This window comes from Arvicola amphibius, chromosome 7, assembly GCF_903992535.2.
Source record: "Arvicola amphibius chromosome 7, mArvAmp1.2, whole genome shotgun sequence".
Taxonomy (NCBI): domain Eukaryota; kingdom Metazoa; phylum Chordata; class Mammalia; order Rodentia; family Cricetidae; genus Arvicola; species Arvicola amphibius.
Genome location: NC_052053.1, coordinates 101,230,165 through 101,251,751, shown reverse-complemented (window position 1 = coordinate 101,251,751; position 21,587 = coordinate 101,230,165). Strand labels below are relative to the sequence as shown.

General features: G+C 36.9%; 1 protein-coding gene and 1 non-coding gene across 5 annotated transcripts in view; both read left to right on the top strand.

Annotated features, from left to right (window-relative positions):
• The window catches only part of Fut8 (fucosyltransferase 8), a 214,633-nt gene that overhangs the window by 144,515 nt on the left and 48,531 nt on the right, over positions 1-21,587 (top strand). For all 4 annotated transcript variants that reach the window (XM_038337846.1, XM_038337844.1, XM_038337845.1 and 1 more), the window contains one exon: positions 10,082-10,196. In XM_038337846.1, coding sequence (XP_038193774.1) covers positions 10,082-10,196 — 115 coding nt within the window. The remainder of the gene's footprint in view (positions 1-10,081; positions 10,197-21,587) is intronic.
• Positions 15,310-15,382, top strand: Trnak-cuu. Its single transcript has one exon. It is a non-coding gene; the product is annotated as a tRNA-Lys (tRNA).

Here is a 21,587-nt window from a genome sequence, read left to right as displayed (position 1 = left end):
AAGTTCATTCTAGTCATTGCCTGCCACTGTCTTTCATAGTAATGCAGCCAGGTAGTTTTGCTTTTGTTTTTGCTTTGCTGTTTTTTGTATCATTAATCACAAATGGCCTCAACCTCCTTTCTTTGAAGTAGTGAGGAAGTAAGTATTTTGAAATGATTCTTTTGCCCACTGTGGTTTTATTATCTATTTGTTACTATGAATTCAGTGCTTAGATTTATACCTTCACCTCTGTGTATTGTGGATTTTTGTATTATCACCCTTTAGATTGCTGCAGATTCTTTTGCCTTCTTCATCCTGTCAGATACCAGTTTATGAAATAGCTCCTGGAGTTTCTTCTTTCTCCTTTTAAATGACAGCAATTATTGAACTTCAAACTGAAGGACAGGAAGGCTCACAGAACCAAATAGCCAATAAACTGTTTTGCAATTAAGTTGACTAAAGCTGTTGAAAAAGCAGTCTGGGAAGCAGCATTATCATCTCCACTGTTAAGTCTGTATCAGCTCATTATCAATAATATGTAATGACGACTATTGTTAATAGCAGACTTAGATATGTTCTCCAAATAATAAGTGATACTTATTGCTGAGTAAGTATCCTGATTAAAAATTGGCTGATACACAAAAGACCTTTCTGGAGGCTGGGAAATAACTTTGGAGATAAGGAATATAGTTATATATCTAATAATAGGGAAAGATTGATAGCTTGTTAATGGCTTGTACACTGTAAGATTTTTGGATCATAGCTGTTGTAGCCTAGGAACATTGTTTTGTTTTCCCACTCTTTTTTTTCTTTGAAAGGCTCAGGAGTTGATGCTTCCACTCTTGAAAAGTTAAGTTTTCCATTCTTCAGATCAGATCTTTGTGTTTTATGGCTTTCTCTGTCTGTCTCTGTCTCTTTCTCTCTGTCTCTCTCTCTCACACACACATACACACACACGTGCAGAGGGGATAAAAAAATCTTAATTTTTTTGAGATGTGATTTGTTTGAGATTCTTATTAGCCTACAATGTGTGTAATCTTTCTGAATTTTTTTAATTTCTTGGACAAAACGTTTCTCTATGGACATCCAGAAGTATTTTCAAGTATTAATAGAACATTCCTCCTAGTACTTAGGAGCGCAGGGAGATATTTTCATGGGAAGTTGTTCTCTTTCTCTTTATCCCTTTGTTTGTATCTACCAAATACTAATTCTCTATTTTCTTGAAGGGATGCCCCTCCTTCTTACAATGAAGTTTCCATTAAGGATCTAGGTAGATGATTATACTATATATAGTAGCCATTGTTTTGCCTATATCCATTGTTATTTGGAGGGAGGTTCCAAACTTAAGAAAAATTTGCATATTAAAAATGATTTACCAAAGATTGTCTAATGCTAATCACTAATGATACAGTGTCTTCATTATTAGTACACTCACATTACCAATCCAGTAACCCTTCGAAGTAAGAAGAATTACAGTAGTCCCCTCTTATATGTTGTTTATCTATCTAGTCTGTTAGCCATTGTTAACCAACATCCAGAAATACTAAATGGAAAATTCCAGAAATAAACAATTTACAAGTTTTAAATTGCACATCATTTCAAGTAGCACAGTGAGATCTCATACCATCTTGCCAGGATGTGAATCATTTCTTTGTATATCCAGTCCAATCTGAATATGCTAACTACCAGTAAGTCACTTAGTAGCTGTTCTTGTTACCCGGTGGACTATCACAGGTTGTAGTGCTTGTTTTCATGTAGTACTTGCTGCACTTCATAACACCCACAAACTGCAGGGGTAGAAATACTAATTCTTACTATGTCTAATTCATACTATGCCTCTGTTTGTATGTATAGGAAGAAATATTACTGTATATGGTTTCAAGCAGCCACTGAGTGGTGGTCTCCAAATGTGTCTTCAGTGAATACAGAAGAGTTACTTTAAATCTGTTTGTAGCTATTCTTAGACCTAGAGAAGTGAGGTGCCTGTATCAGTTACTTTCCTTGTTATTGTGATCAAATGCCTGACAAGAAACAACTTGGAAGCAGGAAGGTCTGTTTTGATTCTCAGTTTGAGAGTTCAGTCTCACTTGGTAAGAAACTCAAGCTGGCAGGGAAATTAGGCAGCTGGTCACATTGTTTGCAGTAAGAAAGCAAAGAGATGAATGCAGGTGCTCCACTTGCTTTTTCCTTTCTATTCAGTTTGGGCCCCAACACAGGGAATGGTGCTACTTACATTCAGCTTGAATCTTTAGTCAAGCCTTTTTGAAAATACTCTCATTGTCTTACACAAGAGGTGCTATTGTATGATGTTTCTAAATTTAATGAAACTGATAATGGAAAGTAACCATCACAGCATCTTTAGACAAATTTAAGATAATTTTCCTTGTCTGTGATTTAGACTTACCCAGGGACTAGACTTTGCAGCAATTTCCCTTAGTCAAGTTTATCTTAGTATATGTTGAATCTTCACTTTCAGATTATTCTTGCATGAATTATAACTGTGCTGGCCCTTGAGGGATAATTTTATGTTTTATCATTTTGAATGAGAAATAAGCAAAAACCTTCCTTATTATAGTTTTCTTAATGGCAAAATTGAGACAGACTAAACACCCTCCCTTTTCACATGAAAGTTTATGACTATGAAAATAGAAAAATTACTTTGGAAAGTGCAATTAACACAAGCACAGACAACTTTTCTTTTTGAAACAGGGTTTTTCTGTAGCTTTGAAGCCTGTCCTAGAACTAGCTCTTATAGATCAGGCTGACCTCGGACTCACAGAGATCTGCCTGCCTCTGCCTCCCGAGTGCTGGTATTAAAGTTGAGCGTCACCACTGCCCGGCTATAGAGAGTTTTTGAAATGAAGTTGTGACAGCCCTCATAGCTGCCGACTCCAGAGTCATACATTCTGTTCTAATGTGCCTATTGTCATCAGACATTGTAGTCTACCCTCATTTTGCTGGTACCTAACCTTGTCTATGCTTACATATGTTCAGCCTTGATGTGGCCTCATGAACCCATACTTACTGCCCAACTATGGGATTTCTTTATGCTTTAGTGACAAAAAGACAGCAAAATAATCTAGTTGGGGGTTTCATAGGGAAGTATGGCCCAGGGTGTGGAATTTCTAGAAAATCAGGAGTTTCTGCAGAATGCTTTTAATCACCATAATTCCCAGTAATGGGCCATAACTTTCTGAGATTATATTCAGATCTTTAACACAAAAAACTACATTTTGTAGGAATACAACTTGCAGACATCATTGAGTCAGAAAAGAAATAATATGAATTTAACATTGTTTCCTGTCATCACTGCCTTATTTATGTGGTGTTTGATAGGGAAAAGGGGTGGGGAATTTAAAAATCAGACTTAATTTTAGACCGAGAATAGATTGACATATTAGTATTCGACTAATTATTGTCCCTTATTTATTTTTATACTAATATGTTGATTGTGGGTATTAATGGAATTCATGTGTGTCTTCAATATATGTGTACACTGTGCAGTGACTAAATCTAAACCCCTTTATATATACGCTATCCCTGCTTTCTCAACCTCTAGCTATCACTATTTTATATTAAAGTCGACTTTTAAGAAACATTTACACAGGAAAGAGAAATACAGTACTTACCTTTCTGTATTTGTCATATTTCACTTAGCATAGGACGTACCAGTTCTGTCCATCTTGGTAAGATTGATGGTATTTCAGTCTTTTTTCATTTTTTAATTATTTTTTCTACTTTATTTTATTTTAAAAAAGCAAAAAAGCTATCCTTTTTCATTTTACATACCAATCCCAGTTCCCATTCCATCTCTTCCTCCCATCCCCTCCATCTTCCCTCCATCCCACCCCTCATCCACTCCTCAGAGAGGGTAAGACACATTGATTTAAGGAAGGACCAAGGCCCTCCCTACTATATCTAGGTGGAGCAAGGTATCCCTCCAAAGAGAATGGGTTCCAAAAAGCCAATACAAGCAGTAGGGATAAATCCACTGCCAGTGGCCCAGCAGTCTGGCTCAGCCATGCAACTGTCAACTACAGAGGGACTAGTTTGGTCCTATGCTTGTTCCTTCCTGGTCCGGCTGGAGTTTGTGAGCTCCCATTAGGTTAGATAAACTGTTTCAGTATGCGAACCCATCATGGTCTTGATCTTTTTGCTTATATTTTCATTGCTCCCACTCTTTAACTGGACTTTGAGAGCTCAGTCCAATGCTCCGATGCCTGTTTCTGCCTCTGTTTCCATCAGATGCTGGATGAAAGTTCTATGGTGATATTTAAGATATTCATCAGTCTGACTACAGGGCGAGTCAAGATCAGGTCTCCCCTCCTATATTGCTTAGGGTCTTAGCTGGGGTCATCCTTTTGGATTCCTGGGAATTTCTCTAGTGCCAGGTTTCTTGCTAGCCTTATAATGGCTCCCTCAATCAAGATATTTCTATCCTTGCTCTCTGTCTTTCTCCTCCCCCCATCTCTACTATCCAGCTCCTTCAAGTTCTCCACGCCCTCCCCTTATTCCCTCCTCCTCTTCTGCCCTCTCTTCCTCCCCACCCCCATGCTCCCAATTTTCTCAGGAAATCTTGTTTATTTCCCCTTCCCAGGGGAATCTATATATGTTACTCTTAAGGTTCTTTTTGTTTCTTAGCTTCTCTGGGGTCTTGGACTTTAGCCTCATTATCCTTTGCTTTACAGCTAGTATCCACTTATGAGTGAGTACATACCATGCTCATCTTTCTCGGTCTGGGTTACCTCACTCAGGATGTTTTTTTCTAATTCCATCCATTTGCATGCAAATTTCAAGATGTCATTGTTTTTTACTGCTGAGTAGTAGTACTCCTTTGTGTAAATGTACCATATTTTCTTTTTCCATTTTTCGGTTGAGGGGCATGTAGGTTGTTTCCAGGTTCTAACTATTAACAAATAACGCTGCTATTAACATAGTTGAACAAATGTCCTTGTAGTATGATTGAGCATCTTTTGGTTTTATGCCCAAAAGTGGTATTGCTAGGTTCTGAGATAGGTTGATTTTCAATTTTCTGAGAAACTGCCATACTGATTTCCAGAGTGGTTGTACAAGTTTGCATTCCCACCACCATCCGTATTCTCTGTAGCATAAGCTATCATTGATGTTTTTGATCTTAGCTATTCTGACAGGTGTAAGATGGTATCTCAAAGTCCTTTTGATTTGCATTTCCCTGATAGCTAAGGATTTGACCATTTCCTTAAGTGTCTTTTGGCCATTTGAGATTCTTCTGTTGAGAATTCTCTGTTTAGTTCTGTATCCCATTTTTAAATTGGGCTATTTGGAATTTTGATGTCTAATTTTTGGAGTTTTTCGGATATTTTGGAGATCAGTCCTTTGTCTGATGTGGGGTTGGTGAAGATCTTTTACCATTCAGCAGTCTGCCTTTTTGTCTTATTGACTGTGTCCTTTGCTTTACAGAAGCTTCTCAGTTTCAGGAGGTCCCAGTTATTTATTCTTGCTCTCATTTTCTGTGCTCCTGGTATTATATTTAGGAAGTGGTCTCCTGTGCCCATGCATCGAAGACTACTTACCACTTTCTCTTCTATCAGGCTTAGTGTGGTCGTATTTGTATTGAAATCTTTAATCCATTTTGACATGAGTTTTGTGCACAGGGATAGATATGGATTGATTTCAGTCTTCTTAATGGCTGAATAATATTCACTTGAAACTTCATCTCAAAAATTGGCTCCATCTGTGTTCTTCATATTTTCTCTTGAGTTATTTTTCTATTTTTATGGTCCTAAAACTTTTTTTGTGAAAGTGTGTGTGTATAGAGGAGGAGGCGTCTAATCTGTCTCAATTATGCCACCAAGGAAAAAATAACAAGGAATGTTTATTATTGTGCTGGCTAGTTTTATGTCAGCTTGGCACAAACTAGAGTCATCTGATAAGAGGGAATATCAATTGAGATAATGCCTTTATAGGGTTTTTCCTTAATTAGTGATTGATAGGGGAGGGCCCTTGTGGGTGGTGCTGCCCCAGGACCAGTGATCCTAGATGCTATAAGAAGAAAGCAGGCTGAGCAAGCCAGTAAGCAGCAGTCCTTCATGGCATCTGCATCAGCTCCCTCTTCCAGGTTCCTGCCTCCAGTTTCCTGACCAGTTTGAGTTCCTGCATTGGCTTCCCTTAATGGACTGTGACTTGGGATATGTAAACCAATAAACCCTTTCCTCTCCCAAATTGCTTTGGTCGTGGTCTTTCATCACAGCAGTAGAAACTCTAACTAAGACACTTGTTTATCCTCTACTTAAGGACGGGCATCTAGGTTGATTGTACTTCTTAGCTACTGTGACTAATGCAGCAATAAACATATTACATTGACATGCTGATTATATTTCCTTCAGATACCAGATATGTATTTAGAAGTGAGATAACTGAATCATATGATGAACTAATCTACATCCCTTCAAAAGTGTTTGAGTTTCTTTTCTTTAAATCTTGTGCATGCATGTGTGTGTGTATGTTGTAAATGTCATATTAATTGGTTGAAATGATTGCTACATTGAAGTTTTATCTGTGTTTTCTATGTCAGATGATATTGAATACTTTTCATCTAGTTGCTTGATCATTTTGACTTCTACACAGATTGAGATGGAATAAATTACCAAGACTTAGTACTAATATAACTTGGTTTGAAAGTAAACTGCTTTTTTAATTTACCAATTCATTAAGATATGCGGCTCTTCACTTCCATTTTTGATGGAAAAGAAATTTCTTAACTCGTAAGACCTGAATCTAGAAATCACAGCTAGATGTAGAAGCTTATATAAGCCCAGTTTCTAGGAACTGATAGAAGAAAATCATAAATTGCCCCCAGGCTGAACTATGTTAAGAAAAAAAGAGGAGAGAGCCTAAGACACAACATTTTTTATATTTTAAAAGACTCCCTTTCAGATTAGGCTCAATATGTTTTCCCTCCACTTGAAGCTATGAATGTCAATAAAACTTACTGATTTTTGTTCTCATGTATGTACATATATGTATGTGTATTCACATGCTTATTTTAATTTTAAAGCTAAGCATAGCATATTGGGTTTCCTTCTTCCCTCCAATAGGCATTTGCTAGTAGGTTTTTATTCCACTGTGCTTTATCTACACCAGTATTGCTGTTTAACATGGAGATTTGCAATATGTTTTGTGACCATTACTACTTGATGACTAGGAGGAAATGAGTGGATGTTGTGGTGCCTTTGAAATAGAGAGAACCATGACTGTGTTGTGGTAGATTTTTATAAAACTGAGAAAGTATTGTAAATTTCCAGCTGAGCCTTACAGCACAATTATAGTTAAAGATTTCTGTGCTTCTCAGGTGAAATCATAATTCCATGTGGTCAGTGTGTTAAGCAAGTTTGCAGCACCATAGGGAAATGTCTGAAAGAGTCAGTTTCATAAAGACAAGAGACTTGTTTACAGGCTTGATGTTGTTCTGGCTCAGTTTCAGCTGAAGCCCTCCCAGCATCATGAGAGACGTGTGGAAGAGGTTACATGGCCAGATAGTCAAAGAGAAGAGGAGGGGAGAAACAATCAGGCCATGGGGGGATATGAATGATGTCACATAGCCTCTTTTGAGGGTGCACCTCACCCAAGAATCTTAGGACCCCCTTCTAGATAACCTCACCCCATTCTAACCACTTTGCAATGCTGCTACCCTGGATATTAAGATTTTAAACACAATGGGGCTTGGGAACACTCAGAAAACACTCAAGCCATGGAAAATAGTAACTTTTAACTTAGTAACTATAAAGAATATTGTAGGCTATACAATATTTCAGACAGAGCTCAGTTTGATAAGAAAAAGATTTAAATTTGAAACTGTTCTGTATGTGACCTAGCAGGTTAATTTGTTAAAGAGGTAGCTAAAATTTTCTGCATACAAAGAAATTGTTTCAATCTTAAAATAGAATAACAAGTATAAAAATTAATAAAAACACTGTGGTGTTTTATACTCTTAACCATGTTCAAAAAGGATGAAAATGAAATTACTAAGCTAAGCTTCAGAGTGTCCTGTGAGTAGGTAATTTTGACACCAATAAATGCCAGAAATCCTTTGATAGTGACTCATTGTTCCAAAACATATATAGAGCCCTTCTTCTGCTAACTCAGGCTGAATATTCTGAATGGTGTCTTAGGCTTTTAATGGTCATTTTACATCAATATTTTCTTTTTTTCAAATGTGATATCATTATTCACTGTGCAATCATTCATAGTCCAAATGGCTTTATGTGAGCTGCCAGTTTTAGTTGCTAACAGATGTAACATTTAGTCAAGAGGTAGAAATAAAAGTTACTGAAACCATGTTGTGTCTTCCTAGGTGACTAACTCACAGTTGTTGAGGACTCATTTCAACACTTGTTAACCGAGTCCTTCTGATTGATAAGTCCTCTTCAGTTCTTACAGGGGACTGAATATTGAATAGTTTCTATGCCTAGCCGTCCTTACCACATATTACTGTTATCCCCAATGAGTAACTCCTTTCCCTTATTGTGTAAGTATTAGTCTGTGCTTTTTGTTCTCAAGGTAAGCTCTGCAAAACAACTTTCTGAGAGTTTTTAGAATTGGAACCCATGAAGGGAAGGAGAGGAAGGAGAGGGAAAGAGCAGAGGTGGGCGATGGTGGCGGTAGGATGTTGGCTATTTAAAAGTAGTTTAATCCAGGAAGCCTTATGAAGAAGGTGACATTTGAACAAATATTTGCAGGACATTTGGTTGATGTGGATGGATGTCTGGGTACTCCAGTATGGAAAGGAGCAATTGTAAATGCCCACAGTAGCAATACGCTCATATTCCTAAATGTTTGCAAAGAGGCCAGTGTGACTGAAATAAAGTAGGCAAAGAAGTCATTAGGAAGAGACCAGATCGAATGGTGGATCATGATGTGTTGGGTCTTATAAGTCAAAGCAGTGACTTTGGCTTTGACTTTTAAGTGATTTGAAGGGTCAACTCAATGTTAAGTACAAAGCAGAAGTGTTATTTGATCATTAAGAGGAACTGGCCACCATGAGTAAACTCTACACATAGGCAAAGCTGGGAGCTGGGAGAATTGTCAGAAAACTGTAACAATAATTCTGGTAGCTTAGTTGTTATCAGTACTAGTAGAGATTTATAGTCAGATACTGGTTGTGACAGTCATATACTGACATCATAGTCAGATACTGACAGATTACTTGGGGCCTGTTAGAGAATGCTTTTGAACTTTCTTTAATACTAAGTGCAAACAATTGTTTTTATTCAGTGCAAAATAAGTAAAAACATTTGTACCAACTCTAACATTATCTCTTTGCAATTTACAGGGTAATTTAGTTTATTGGCAGGAAATCTAACATGTTATCATTGAAATTAATGATGGTTACACAGTGAGAAAGTATCATAACCACCACATTAGTTTTGATGAAAGAACAGCAAATTATAGTTCAAGGGCTAAATCGGGCTCTTTCCCTCCTTTTTTAAAATAAAGTTTTATTGGAACAGAGACACACCTATTCACTTATTTTCTATGGCAACTTTTCTGTTACAAAGGTAACAGATGATACGCCTTTTGGCAGTAGGAATATGAAAACTGGAGTGATACAGAGATTTCCATGGCCTTTGCACATGAAAATTTATGAAGCATTGCATAATTCCAAAAAAAATGAGCAGATGTTCATATAACCTAAAATCTTAGTACTTGTTCCTTTAAAAGAAAGAATTTGTAATCCTTAATTGTTTAGGACACTCTTTTTTCAATCACTCAGAGTGGAATACTAAGAGGGGCCGTCAAATGACAAGAGGACACAGTGGTCCATTCAAATAGCAATACCATGCTTACTGAATTGCATTCTTTATACTTTTTCTGTTTTCAGGGGGGAGAGGGTGGGGAACGACACTGTGGCTGGTTGGCCTGTGGGGAAAAGTTGTCTATCTTTTTGTCAGAAAAGATTTTCTATAGGAATAAGTCATGGGTGGTAGAGGCTTAATTTTTAAATTTCATAGTCTTAATGGAAAATAAAAGATAAATACCACAATATTCCTGGCTCCCTGTAGTTTTGTATAATCCATTGAAACAGTACAAATAAGTGGACCTCCAATGTTGCTTGCTTTCACAGATCTATCATGACAGATCTATACTACCTCAGTCAAACAGATGGAGCAGGTGATTGGCGGGAAAAAGAGGCCAAAGATCTGACAGAGTTGGTCCAGCGGAGAATAACATATCTCCAGGTAAGAAGGTTAGGTTAAGAAATAAACCTTGAATAGAAATTTCTTAAAAACATAATAAAATAAAAAGTGAAAATTAAGTTTTGCTTTTTAAAAGTCTTTCTAGTGCTTTTTTAAAAAAATAGCTACTCACTCATTTTACGTATAACAGAGAGATAATATTTTATGCCTCAGGAATATGACAGTGACTGAAACAAAGTTCCCATCTAGCCTAAAACAGAGCTACTTGTTCACATATACACAAACTATGTAATTATGAGCATGCTGTATTCTGTTGTAAATGCTTAGTGGCATTTTAAAGGAGACATTGGGGATAGTTTATGGAGGATATATTATCTGACCCGAACTGTGAAGGTGGTCAAGTGTGATTTCTACATCCAGAAATGGAGGCAAAGGATATGTATGCTAGCTGAAAAGTATGTTGTGAGCACTGGCCCATTGCGGGAGTGTGGAGGGGGCTTGAACTCTTTAGTTTGTCGGGAGTTTAGGGTTGGATGGGAAAAGGAGGGATGAAAAGTAAGGTGCAAAGAGATTTTGGAGCTTGATTATAGAAGATAGGCTTTATGGTATATGAACATTAAATGATTACCAAAAGGTATCTATTTTATAGATGCCATTTGATAAGAAATAAATACTGATCAACTTCTTAAGGGCCTTTTCCATCTTTTTTATGTGTTCTTTTTAAATTCTTACTTATATGCATATATAGCATTAGATATTTGTAAGGAGAAACTTTTGAATTTTATTTTATTGTTACTATTCTCTAGACACTTTCTGGTTTTTGTTTTACATCCTAGTTTTGTTTGTTTCTCCCCAGAGTGCTAGGGATTGAACCCAGGGCCCTGGGCATGGTACACTAGTGACGACCTAGTTTTAAAAGGGTTTTATGCATAAAAGATACAATGGATGATAGAATCTAAAAGTAGTATTTGGTTGAACTGTATTAATATTTGAAGAGCCTAGAATCAGCGAGAGCATTTAGAACAAAGAAATTGTAGTGCAGGCAGGAAGAATTGAGAGGTGTTGAGTTTGCCTTAGAAGTAGAGACAAATTGGAGAGAGGAAAAAATAGGATCAGTGGACCTTTCTAAGTAATTGAAAGAGCTGAAATGTTGGGAATAGAAGCATCTTTAACTGGAAATAAACTGAGAGTAAACTTTTGAGAAAAAATAGTGAATTCATAGATGTATTTAAAACTGAATAAGAATTTTTTTAGTTGAAATAACCATAAAATATCCTCCACTCAATCCTTTTTCTAATTCTATGCTTGCATAGTTTCCATGTACAAGAATGGCTTTTTCTTAAAGATCAGAAGCAGAAGGGCAGTCCTTGACATCACTCTGCCTATTTTAAGGCATCTGTTTTCATACAGGTAAATGGGGTGATCAAGTGTTTAGGGGTCATTAAAAACAAACTTGTTTTTGGCATGTTCTCTTGGTCTCATACTCCCATGACCATTAGAGGAGTCTGCAGAATGAGAACCACTTTACCTCCTACAGGGAAGAGGTAATTATCTCCTATCAACTAGATGCTCATTCAATGAACTGTGAACAGCTGGTGGTACAGAACCATCATCTCGTTTATTAATAAAAAGGAAATAACAATGATTTGTAAGCTTCCACATACTCATTAAACTTTCAGCCACTGTACTTAAACTATGATCTGGTCATAGTCAGTACCTCACACTGTAACAGGTACCTGCCATCTGCTGTATTTTCTGTTTCTCTTTTAAAATTACTCCTTGGGTCACATTGTATATATCAGTATTTCATTACTTTTACTTATGAATCATACTACATTTGTGGATACACCACTGTTTCTTCATTTGCCTTTTGAGAGACATTTAATTATTTCCAGTTTGAGGCTATTATGAAGAAACTCTTTTGAACATCTGTGGACAGATGTTCACCCATGCTTATGCTTTCATTCTTCTTCATTTCACTGAAATTGCCTAAGGGTAGAATGTATGTTTAATTTCTTAGGGAGTTTGTTATTGTTTTGTTTGTTTGCTTGTTGTTATTGTTGTTTTGTTTTTCAAATTGAGAAAACTTTATCAGGTTTTCACCCATTATTCTCTTTGCCATGCATCCCAAACTGACAGAAGTGGATGCATTCATAATACTGCACCATTTGTCTTCCATAATATTCAGATGTTCATAACTTCGATATTTTCCCCATTTAATAGATGAAGAAAATATTAGATGTCATAATTTCAGCTTCATAATCCTCATTGAAAATCTAATTTGTAGTGAGGGGCTGCAGGCAGGCCTGCTTTTTGTCCTGCCCTGCTCCTGATTGCCGGGCTAGCTTGTGCCCCGAAATAATTACACAGAAACTGTATTCTTTTAAATACTGCCTGGCCCATTATTTTCAGCCTCTTCCTCACATCTTGATTAACCCATATCTAATAATCTGTGTAGCACCATGAAGTGGTGCCTTACCGTTTAGTTTCTAGCATACATCCATCTTGGGCTGGAGCTTCATCGCGTCTGGCTTCTCTCTCTGGAGAGGCACGGCAGTCTGTCTCACTTAGGAGAGGTGTGGCATCTCACTGAGCCATCTACCTCACTTCCTTCTTCCTGTTCTGTCTACTCCACCCACCTAAAGGCTGGCCAATCAAATGGGCCAGGCAGTTTCTTTATTAGCCAATGGGAGCCCTCCATCATTTCCCCTTTTTCTGTTTAAACAAAAAAGAAAGGCTTTAACTTTAACATAGTAAAATTACATATAACAAAACAGTTATCAAGTAAGTATTACTGTTACAATATTTATATCTACTTTATCTTTTATCATAACAAAGGAAAACAACTATAATTATCTATCTATTCTTCTTCAGCTCCATCAAAGACTCCAGAAGGACACCATATTACCTAAGTAAATAAGAAATATGCAATTTCCAAACTCTAGAAATGATAGAGACATCTCGCTGCCTGGACAGTCACCCAAAGTTCTTTTGTATTGTTGGGGCATCTATCTTCGGCCTATAGGTCCACAGTATCCAGCAGACTTTCCCATGAAGCAGGAAATTTCAAAGACAGTTCAGTCACTATCTGCTGTGTCCTGCAGAATGTCTTGCAGACTCTTTCATGAATCAGGAACCCAGAGAGATCTTCTCACCTATAGGCAAGTTCAGCAATCCTCTCTTTGAGGGTTCTCTGTGTCCAGTTTATGCAATAGTCCAGGCAAGAGCAATTTCTTGCCCAAATGGCTATCAAACTCCATAAGTAGCCTCTTCGATGCCCATCTTCCTCTTGAAGTAGATTGGTGCTGCCAGGAGCAGATGTGTCTCATTGTCATGAAAAGCCCTAAGTTATTAAAACATTTAAAATGCCATATTCTATAGTCTTTGAAAGATATGAAGAATGCATATTTAACTTAAATATATCTCTATATATCTAGAAAATCTAACTAACGTGACTACAAGCTTTACTATTATTGATAACTATCCATTAACAACCTATATACATTACATTTTTAAATGAACTACACAATCACAATACATTAATCAGTATCAGAAATACATATACATATAACAAAATTGACCTTAAAATCCATACCAATGCAAATTATTCATATCTATATCATATCCCCCTTTAAATGTAAAAGAACATTTATAAACAATATTTGGGAAAATGGGCGCAGTTATTTCTCTCCAAACTGCTTCCTGCTGAATGTGGACGCTGTTAATCAGATCTTTCATAATGTAACCTGTGTGCCAGGTTCATCTTAGTCATCAGTTGGGTGAAGTAATTTTCTGAAGTTGTTCACAGCAACCTTTCAGGAGGGCGTGGTCTATCATACCACATTGGGATAGAAGCAATCCGTAGGGTTTCATTTTCTGTAAAAACAAAAGAAACTCCTTTCCAAAGCATTATGTCCTTAGATCCAAATTTTAAAGTCAAGGTATTTTCAAGATATCTTTCTTGGATTAGTTCAGCAGCATTTATAAACAAATATCTTTTAGCAGCTGTTGCTCCTTCCTCAGCATTCAAACAATTCAAAGAGAGCATAATAGTATACATCATCAAGATTCTCTGTGTATTTTCCATCTTTGTGCAGCTTTATTTTAGCCTCTATTTCATTTATTTTTTACTTTTATTTTTTGAGACACGTTCTCTGCATATCTTTGTCCTGGAATAACTCTTTAGACCAGGCTGTCCTTGAACTCACAGAGATCCGCGTCTCTGCTTCCCAAGTGCTAGGATTAAAGGTGTATGCTACCACACCTTGAACTCACAGAGATCTGTCTGTCTCTGCCTCCCAGGCATTCAGATTAAAGGTGTATGCACCACACCTTGAAGTCACAGAGGTCAATCCACTTCTGCCCCTTGAAATCACAGAGGTCAATCTACCTTTGCCTCTCAAGTGTTGGGATTAAAGGTGTGTACTACCACACCCAACTGCTTCCTTTTTTTTTCTTAAGAACTTTAATTTTTAGCCTACATATATTTCCAACACATTGTAAACCATTTTGACTTTTCTTCGACTTTGAATCTTTCTTTTACTGTATATCTCTCTTTTTCTGACTATATGAGTCTTTAAGTTACCAAACAATATCGGTAGGACTAGAGCCGTGGCTTTGACAGCAAGATCCAGCCCATTCCTTAGCTTTCCAGCCTCATTGGCAGAGGTACTGTCTGTACCCATGTTCATCACACAACTCTGTGGCGGTTCAAGGTCCCTGCCAGCAAGCAAGCTGCAACAGTGTTAAACAATCAAAAGCTCCATAGTCAGGACTGCCTGCTTGAAAGAGTCAGAGTTTGCCCTGGCAGGATGGCCCAGAAAGCCAGCATTTTAAAACAGCACAACTCTTTTCCTGCTACAGCTGAAAACTGAAAATCATGCGTTCAGCTTTTCATCAACACCGTTTAAGTGTTTTGTGGCAGGACCTCTTAATGAGCCGCAGGGTTTTGCAGCTGAAGCTGAGTCAGGAAGCCTCTCTTAGATGAGAGCGCTTGCTCAGACCTGAGAAGTTGCTGTTATCAAGAAAACATGCTTTACTCTAGTCTTTCCCAAGCTTTCTCAAGCTATCTGTGGATCCAGTCATCCACGTGGGCGCCATTCTGTAGTGAGGGGCTGCAGGCAGGCCTGCTTTTTGTCCTGCCCTGCTCCTGATTGCCCGGCTAGCTCAGTCGGTAGAGCATGAGACTCTTAATCTCAGGGTCGTGGGTTCGAGCCCCACGTTGGGCGCCATTCTGTAGTGAGGGGCTGCAGGCAGGCCTGCTTTTTGTCCTGCCCTGCTCCTGATTGCCGGGCTAGCTTGTGCCCCGAAATAATTACACAGAAACTGTATTCTTTTAAATACTGCCTGGCCCATTATTTTCAGCCTCTTCCTCACATCTTGATTAACCCATATCTAATAATCTGTGTAGCACCATGAAGTGGTGCCTTACCGTTTAGTTTCTAGCATACATCCATCTTGGGCTGGAGCTTCATCGCGTCTGGCTTCTCTCTCTGGAGAGGCACGGCAGTCTGTCTCACTTAGGAGAGGTGTGGCATCTCACTGAGCCATCTACCTCACTTCCTTCTTCCTGTTCTGTCTACTCCACCCACCTAAAGGCTGGCCAATCAAATGGGCCAGGCAGTTTCTTTATTAGCCAATGGGAGCCCTCCATCACTAATTTATTATCTCCCGTCAGGTTCTCATTGGAAATGGTGTGATACAGAAAACACTGAGATATCTACCTAGCACAATTCTCAGAATTATAACCTTTGCTACTGATGTATTTGAATATTCTAGAGCAACTATCCCAGTATTGAAACACTAATGTGTTTTTTTCCTTTTTTTAAAAAAAATTGAAAATAGTTTTTTTCCATACAATATATCCTGATTATGGCTTCCCCTCCCTCTGCTCTTTCCATTTCCTTCCCAACTCTTCCCCCATCTGGATTCACCGCATTTCTGTCTCATTAGAAAACATGCATGTAAGGGATAATAATAAGATAAAATAAGATAAAACAAAAACAAACACATCAGAACAGGGCAAAACAAACAGAAGGAAAAGAGCCCAATAAAAGGCACAAGAAACATATAGATACAGAAACTCATTAACTCAGGAATACCGTAAAAACACAAAACCTGAAGCCTATACAGACACACACACACACACACACACACACACACACACAAGAGAAAAAAGCATAAAGGAAAAATCCTGACATGACATTATGAAACAAGGAACTTGCAAAGATGCATTGATTTGTTTTCTGTTGACCATCTTCTGCTAGACATGCAGCCTACCCTTAAGGGTAGTTTATGTCCCCAGTGAGAGACTCCCTTGGAGAACACTAAAATTTCATTTGCTAGTGGTTATTGGAGATTGCTTCAGGCTTAGGGATAGGGTCATGTGTCCACTTTTTCTTTCAGTTCTAGAATCCCATCTGGTACTGATTTCAGAAATGGGTATACTATTTACATCTCTTTTTCTTGGCTTTATTTGTGTGTGTGTGTGTGTGTGTGTGTGTGTGTGTGTGCTTGCCTGCCTGCCTGTGTGCATGCACACACATGAATGTGACAACAGAGGACAGCTCGCTAGAACTGGTTCTCTCCTTTCACCATTTGGGTTCCAATGATTGAATTCAGGTTATCAGGTTTAACACAAATGCATTTAACTACTGTTCTGTCTTAGATATCCCTGTTTACACTCTTAACCAGTTCTCCCACATCCTTGCTAACACTTAATATAATCAGTCTTCTTATTTTAGCCACTTACTAGGTTTTTACTAGTATAATATGGGTTCAGTTTATATAGTTTTATATATATATATATATATATATATATATATATATATATATATATATATATATATATATATTTTCTTTTGACTGTAGTTGGATGGTATATATTTGTCTATTTATCATCTTTGTATCCTATTGTGTGTAGCAGTGCAAATGTATTTGGGGCAGGTAGGGACAACATTAGGTGCCACTTCTCAGGTGCTTACCACCATTTATTTTGTTTTATTGAGATGCACCACCATGCCCAGCATTTTTCACGTGCATGCTGGAGATCATACTCAGGTCCACATGCTATTGAGGCCAGCCAATTCAGCTATCTCCCCCTCCCTTTAATGAAGGACCAGTTCAAATCTTTTGGTCAACTTTTATCAGGGATATTTGTTTTCTTATGATTGAGTTATTGAGGCTCTTTATTCTAGATTTGAGTTTACTAGGAATTCTGAAAATCTTTTTTTTTCCAGTCTGTAGCTTACCTATTTCTTTTTTTAATTAATTTTTATGTGTATAAGTGTTTGCCTACATTATTTGTATATGCAGTGTGTGCACATGCCTGGTGCCTGCAGTCTAGAAGAGAATGTCAGATCCCCTGGCAAGGCAACTACAGGTAGTTATCAGTTGCCATATGAGTGGAAACTGTACCTGGGTGCTCTGGAAGAGCAGCCAGTGCTCTTTATCACTGAACCATCTCTCTAGCATCTGTTTATTTTCTTATCACTGTCTTATGAAGAGCAAAAGTTTTTAGGTTAATGAAATCCTATTTTATTTATAGTTTGCTCTTTTATACTTATGAAACTTTTGCTAAAGGTAAGGTCGCTAGACCTTTTTCCTGTTTTCTCCTTTTTTTTCTTTATTTGCCTATTTTTTTTTTCAAGACAGGGTTTCTCTGTAGCTTTGGAGCCTGTCCTGGAACTAGCTCTTGTAGACCAGGCTGGCCTCAAACTCATAGAGATCCGCCTGCCTCTGCCTCCCGAGAGCTGAGATTAAAGATGTGTACCACTACCAACTGGCTTATTTTTATATTTTTTATCTCTTTTGCTAGCACTAGGGATTGAATTCGGGGCTTTGTGCATGCCAGGCAAACACTCTAAAATGGAATCATTGCCTCTCCACTTCTAGTTTTATAATTAAGCTCTTACATTCAGGTCTATGATCCATTTGGAGTTCTGATATGAACCAATAATCCAGGTTCATTTTCTTGCTTATTTGAGCCATTGTTCAAAGACTCGCCTTTTCCCATCATTTTATTGCTTTTGTTGAAAGCCAAGTAGTATAGTCACGTCTGCTCTTTCATTCCCACACCTTCTTGGTTCCTATAGCTTTGCAGTAGATATTAAAATTGGATAGTATGATTTCTCTAACCTTGTTCTTCTTTTCAAAATATGGTTATATATCTTTTCATTTTTTATATTCTATAATAAGCATATCTTAGTACTGGAAGTATGTAAAACTACTGTTGAATTTTATACATTGACCTTAACTTTGCAATTTTGCCAAAACTGCTTATTAGGGCAGGTAAAGTTTTTGCAGATTTTATTGGATTTACTACATAGATTATTATGTCATTAACTTTGTTTCTTTATCTTTAATCTTGGTGACATTTGCAATAGTCACTTTATAATTCTTAATTTAGAGTAGTATAAACTTTAGGCATGATTTACAGTAAATTGTAAATTTAGTTCCTTCATTCAAAGTTCTTGCCAAAGTGGTTTTACAGTTTAGGCATTTTTGGCAAGAATGTAAATATTTCTTGAAATATTTAGTGGTACTAAAGGAACTTTTCTGAATTTGTGGCACTGTGCTATCTATAGCTCACTACATGTTGTCGTTTTAAGTTTTTTTATATGTTCACACTATTCTTAGTTGTTAGTAATAAAAAGACTTTATGTGATTTATTACTAAGTTGAAAAATTGCATATGATGCTCTTAACATCTGTGATCCTAGAAATGGAATAGCTGGTAGTATGGCAGTTGTTGTTCCCTCCCCATGTCATCTTGGGTAGCAGTGCACCTAGCAAATACCTTATTCTTTTTATTTACTTGGATGCAAGTTGAACTTCAATTAGAATTCTTTAATTTTTGCTGTATTTTTCAACATCTTATTGTAAAAGTTTTCTAAAAGATAGAAGTGATGCTGCATTTCTAAAATCAAATAAGTCATAAGTATGATTTAGTGATAAATCATAAAGTCATACTGCCACATGTCCTGGGGATCAGGTAAAGCAGAATGACTGCACTGCAGTGCTGAAAAGATTTTTTGACTGTTATCATCTGAACCAAGCTCCTTGCTTGTCTCTGCAAGCATGGAAAGGACACCTCCACCAAAGATGGTGAAATATTCTTGTTTAATATGTCCACAGCCACTCGTTTCCAGTCTTGGCTTTTAAAAATGAGAATGCTTTTTGTAACTTTCACTTTCATGGTTATTAACTTTGTCCAGAGTCTTCATTTTAATTTCCAACATGCGGTGCTTCACTTCTCTTAGTTGCCTCATTACCTTTTCTCCATTGGCTTTGAAAATAATTTTAGAGAAATGAAATCAGATCGTTTCCAATACAATGAAGTGCTTTTACCGCACTATTAATGAATCATTTCTTCATTACCAACACAAAACTAGATATTGCAATTTTTTTAATCAAACAAATTAAAAAATTGTGCTTTTTGTATTCTCTAATCTTATGAAAAACGATTAGAGCACAATGAAATTTAACTTACCTGGTTTCCTTTACCAAGCTTTCTTCATTAGAAAGAGAAGCTGTCTGTGGCTTGACACCTCCCAATGGAAGGAGGTTAAGAGGGAGGTGGAAGGTTCCCCTGGAATTCTGATTCAAATTATTGACTATAAAAGTAACCAGCTTGGTGCTCTAAGCTTGTGTTTCTTGCTACTTCTTGTATTGAAGACATATTGAGGAAGGTAGATTAAGAAACCGAAATTTATAATTGATAGGCCAGCCAACTTTGAATTTAGTTTTGTGAGTGTGAACATCTTTTCTATCTTTTAACAGATTTAGTTGAGCTTACAGAATGTTTCCTCTTTAAGACATATATGGAGATGTTATGTCCTGTTTATATTGACTGCGTGTTTTTACTTGTTGCTTATTAGCTGTTCTTCATTATATTTTTGGTCAGTTTAAAAAAGTGAGAAATGTCATTGTGAATGGAATTTGTACTTCAAAGAGCTTTTATTTATGTATATATGGGAAAATATTAAGTAGCAAAAATCAGTGATTTAGGTGAAATATTACTCAGTGATAAAGAACATGCCTGACAGGCACAAGGCTCTGATCTCAGTCCCAGCATCTCCAAACTACACTTAGAGTCAAATAGTGTCCTCAGATTATATGAATAAGTAAGATCATATTTAAATTAATTTTGAGTGTATTCTATCTCATTTAGTCTTAAAGTATCTCTGTAGTAAAAGATGGATTGACAGGGAGAGGTTAAGAATTGAGATTATTTTGTCTCATTTTTAAATTACCAAATTGAAGCAAAGCCATGCATTTGAATTCATAGCAAAGTCTTTACTGGAACAAACACATCTCGAAACCTCTTCTTCCAAAGCTCATTCATTAGGGTAATTAGGGAACTTGATTGACATTGATCTTGTCATTCTAAAATCTGAACAGTTATCTTCATTGTAAAGAAGTGAAGCTTACATGTCTATTGATGAATCTTGTTTTAAGAAAACCACCTACAGCCGGCCTTGTTGGTAAAGGCCTAGAAGGCCAGCCTAAGCCATTTAGTGAGCCTTTTTCTCAAAATAAAAAATAAATAGGAGGCAATGGCAGGAGGATGCCACAGGTTTGAACTTTCCTGGTCTACATAGTAAATTTTGAGCCAACTAGGGCTACATAGTGAAATTCTGTCTTCAAAAACAAAACAACAGCAACAAAAACCCCAAACAACAACAAAACCCCAAACTACTGACTAAATAGATGAAGAGTAAAAAGAAGACTGAGAATATAAGTAGTAGAGCGCTTTCCTAGCCTTCAAGAGACCCCAGATGCACTCCTCCACTACCTTACACACACACACTCTCTCACACAAGCAAGTGAGCAAAGTACAGTGATGTTTGTGTGTATATGTATGCACATTATGTGTGATTGTGGAAGTGCCATGAATTATAACTCCTATTTTAACTTTGTACAGTAATTCTATAATATTGAATAATTTTAAGTTTATTTTCTATAAAATATCTTTCTATCAGGATAAATTTCTGTCAATCTGATTTGTAACTTGTTTTTAAAAGAAACACTCCCTTTTCGTTTACTTTTGCATTTCATAAGTATAATAAGCCGTATCTTTAAAGCCTTAATATATTAATGATTGCAGTTTTATTTAGAGTCCTTTCAGACTAGCTGAAAATAAGTTTTTATAGTCTTTTTTTTAATTTTTGATATACCACAGTATCAGGATATTCAGACTGTCTTACTAAGTTGTATGTATGTTTTCTTATTTTTGTTAGATACTTCATCCAAGGTTCATTGAGTATATTAAATACTTAATGTCTGTGTAAAATGCCTAAGTTTTGATTGGTTAATTTGTGATGCTAAAGTCAGAAGGATGCTAAGGTGAAGAAGACTTTCTCCTTCGGGACTTACTGGAACATCTTCAATATATATTCCCTCATCTTTTATTCTCATAAATTATTTTCTAGTG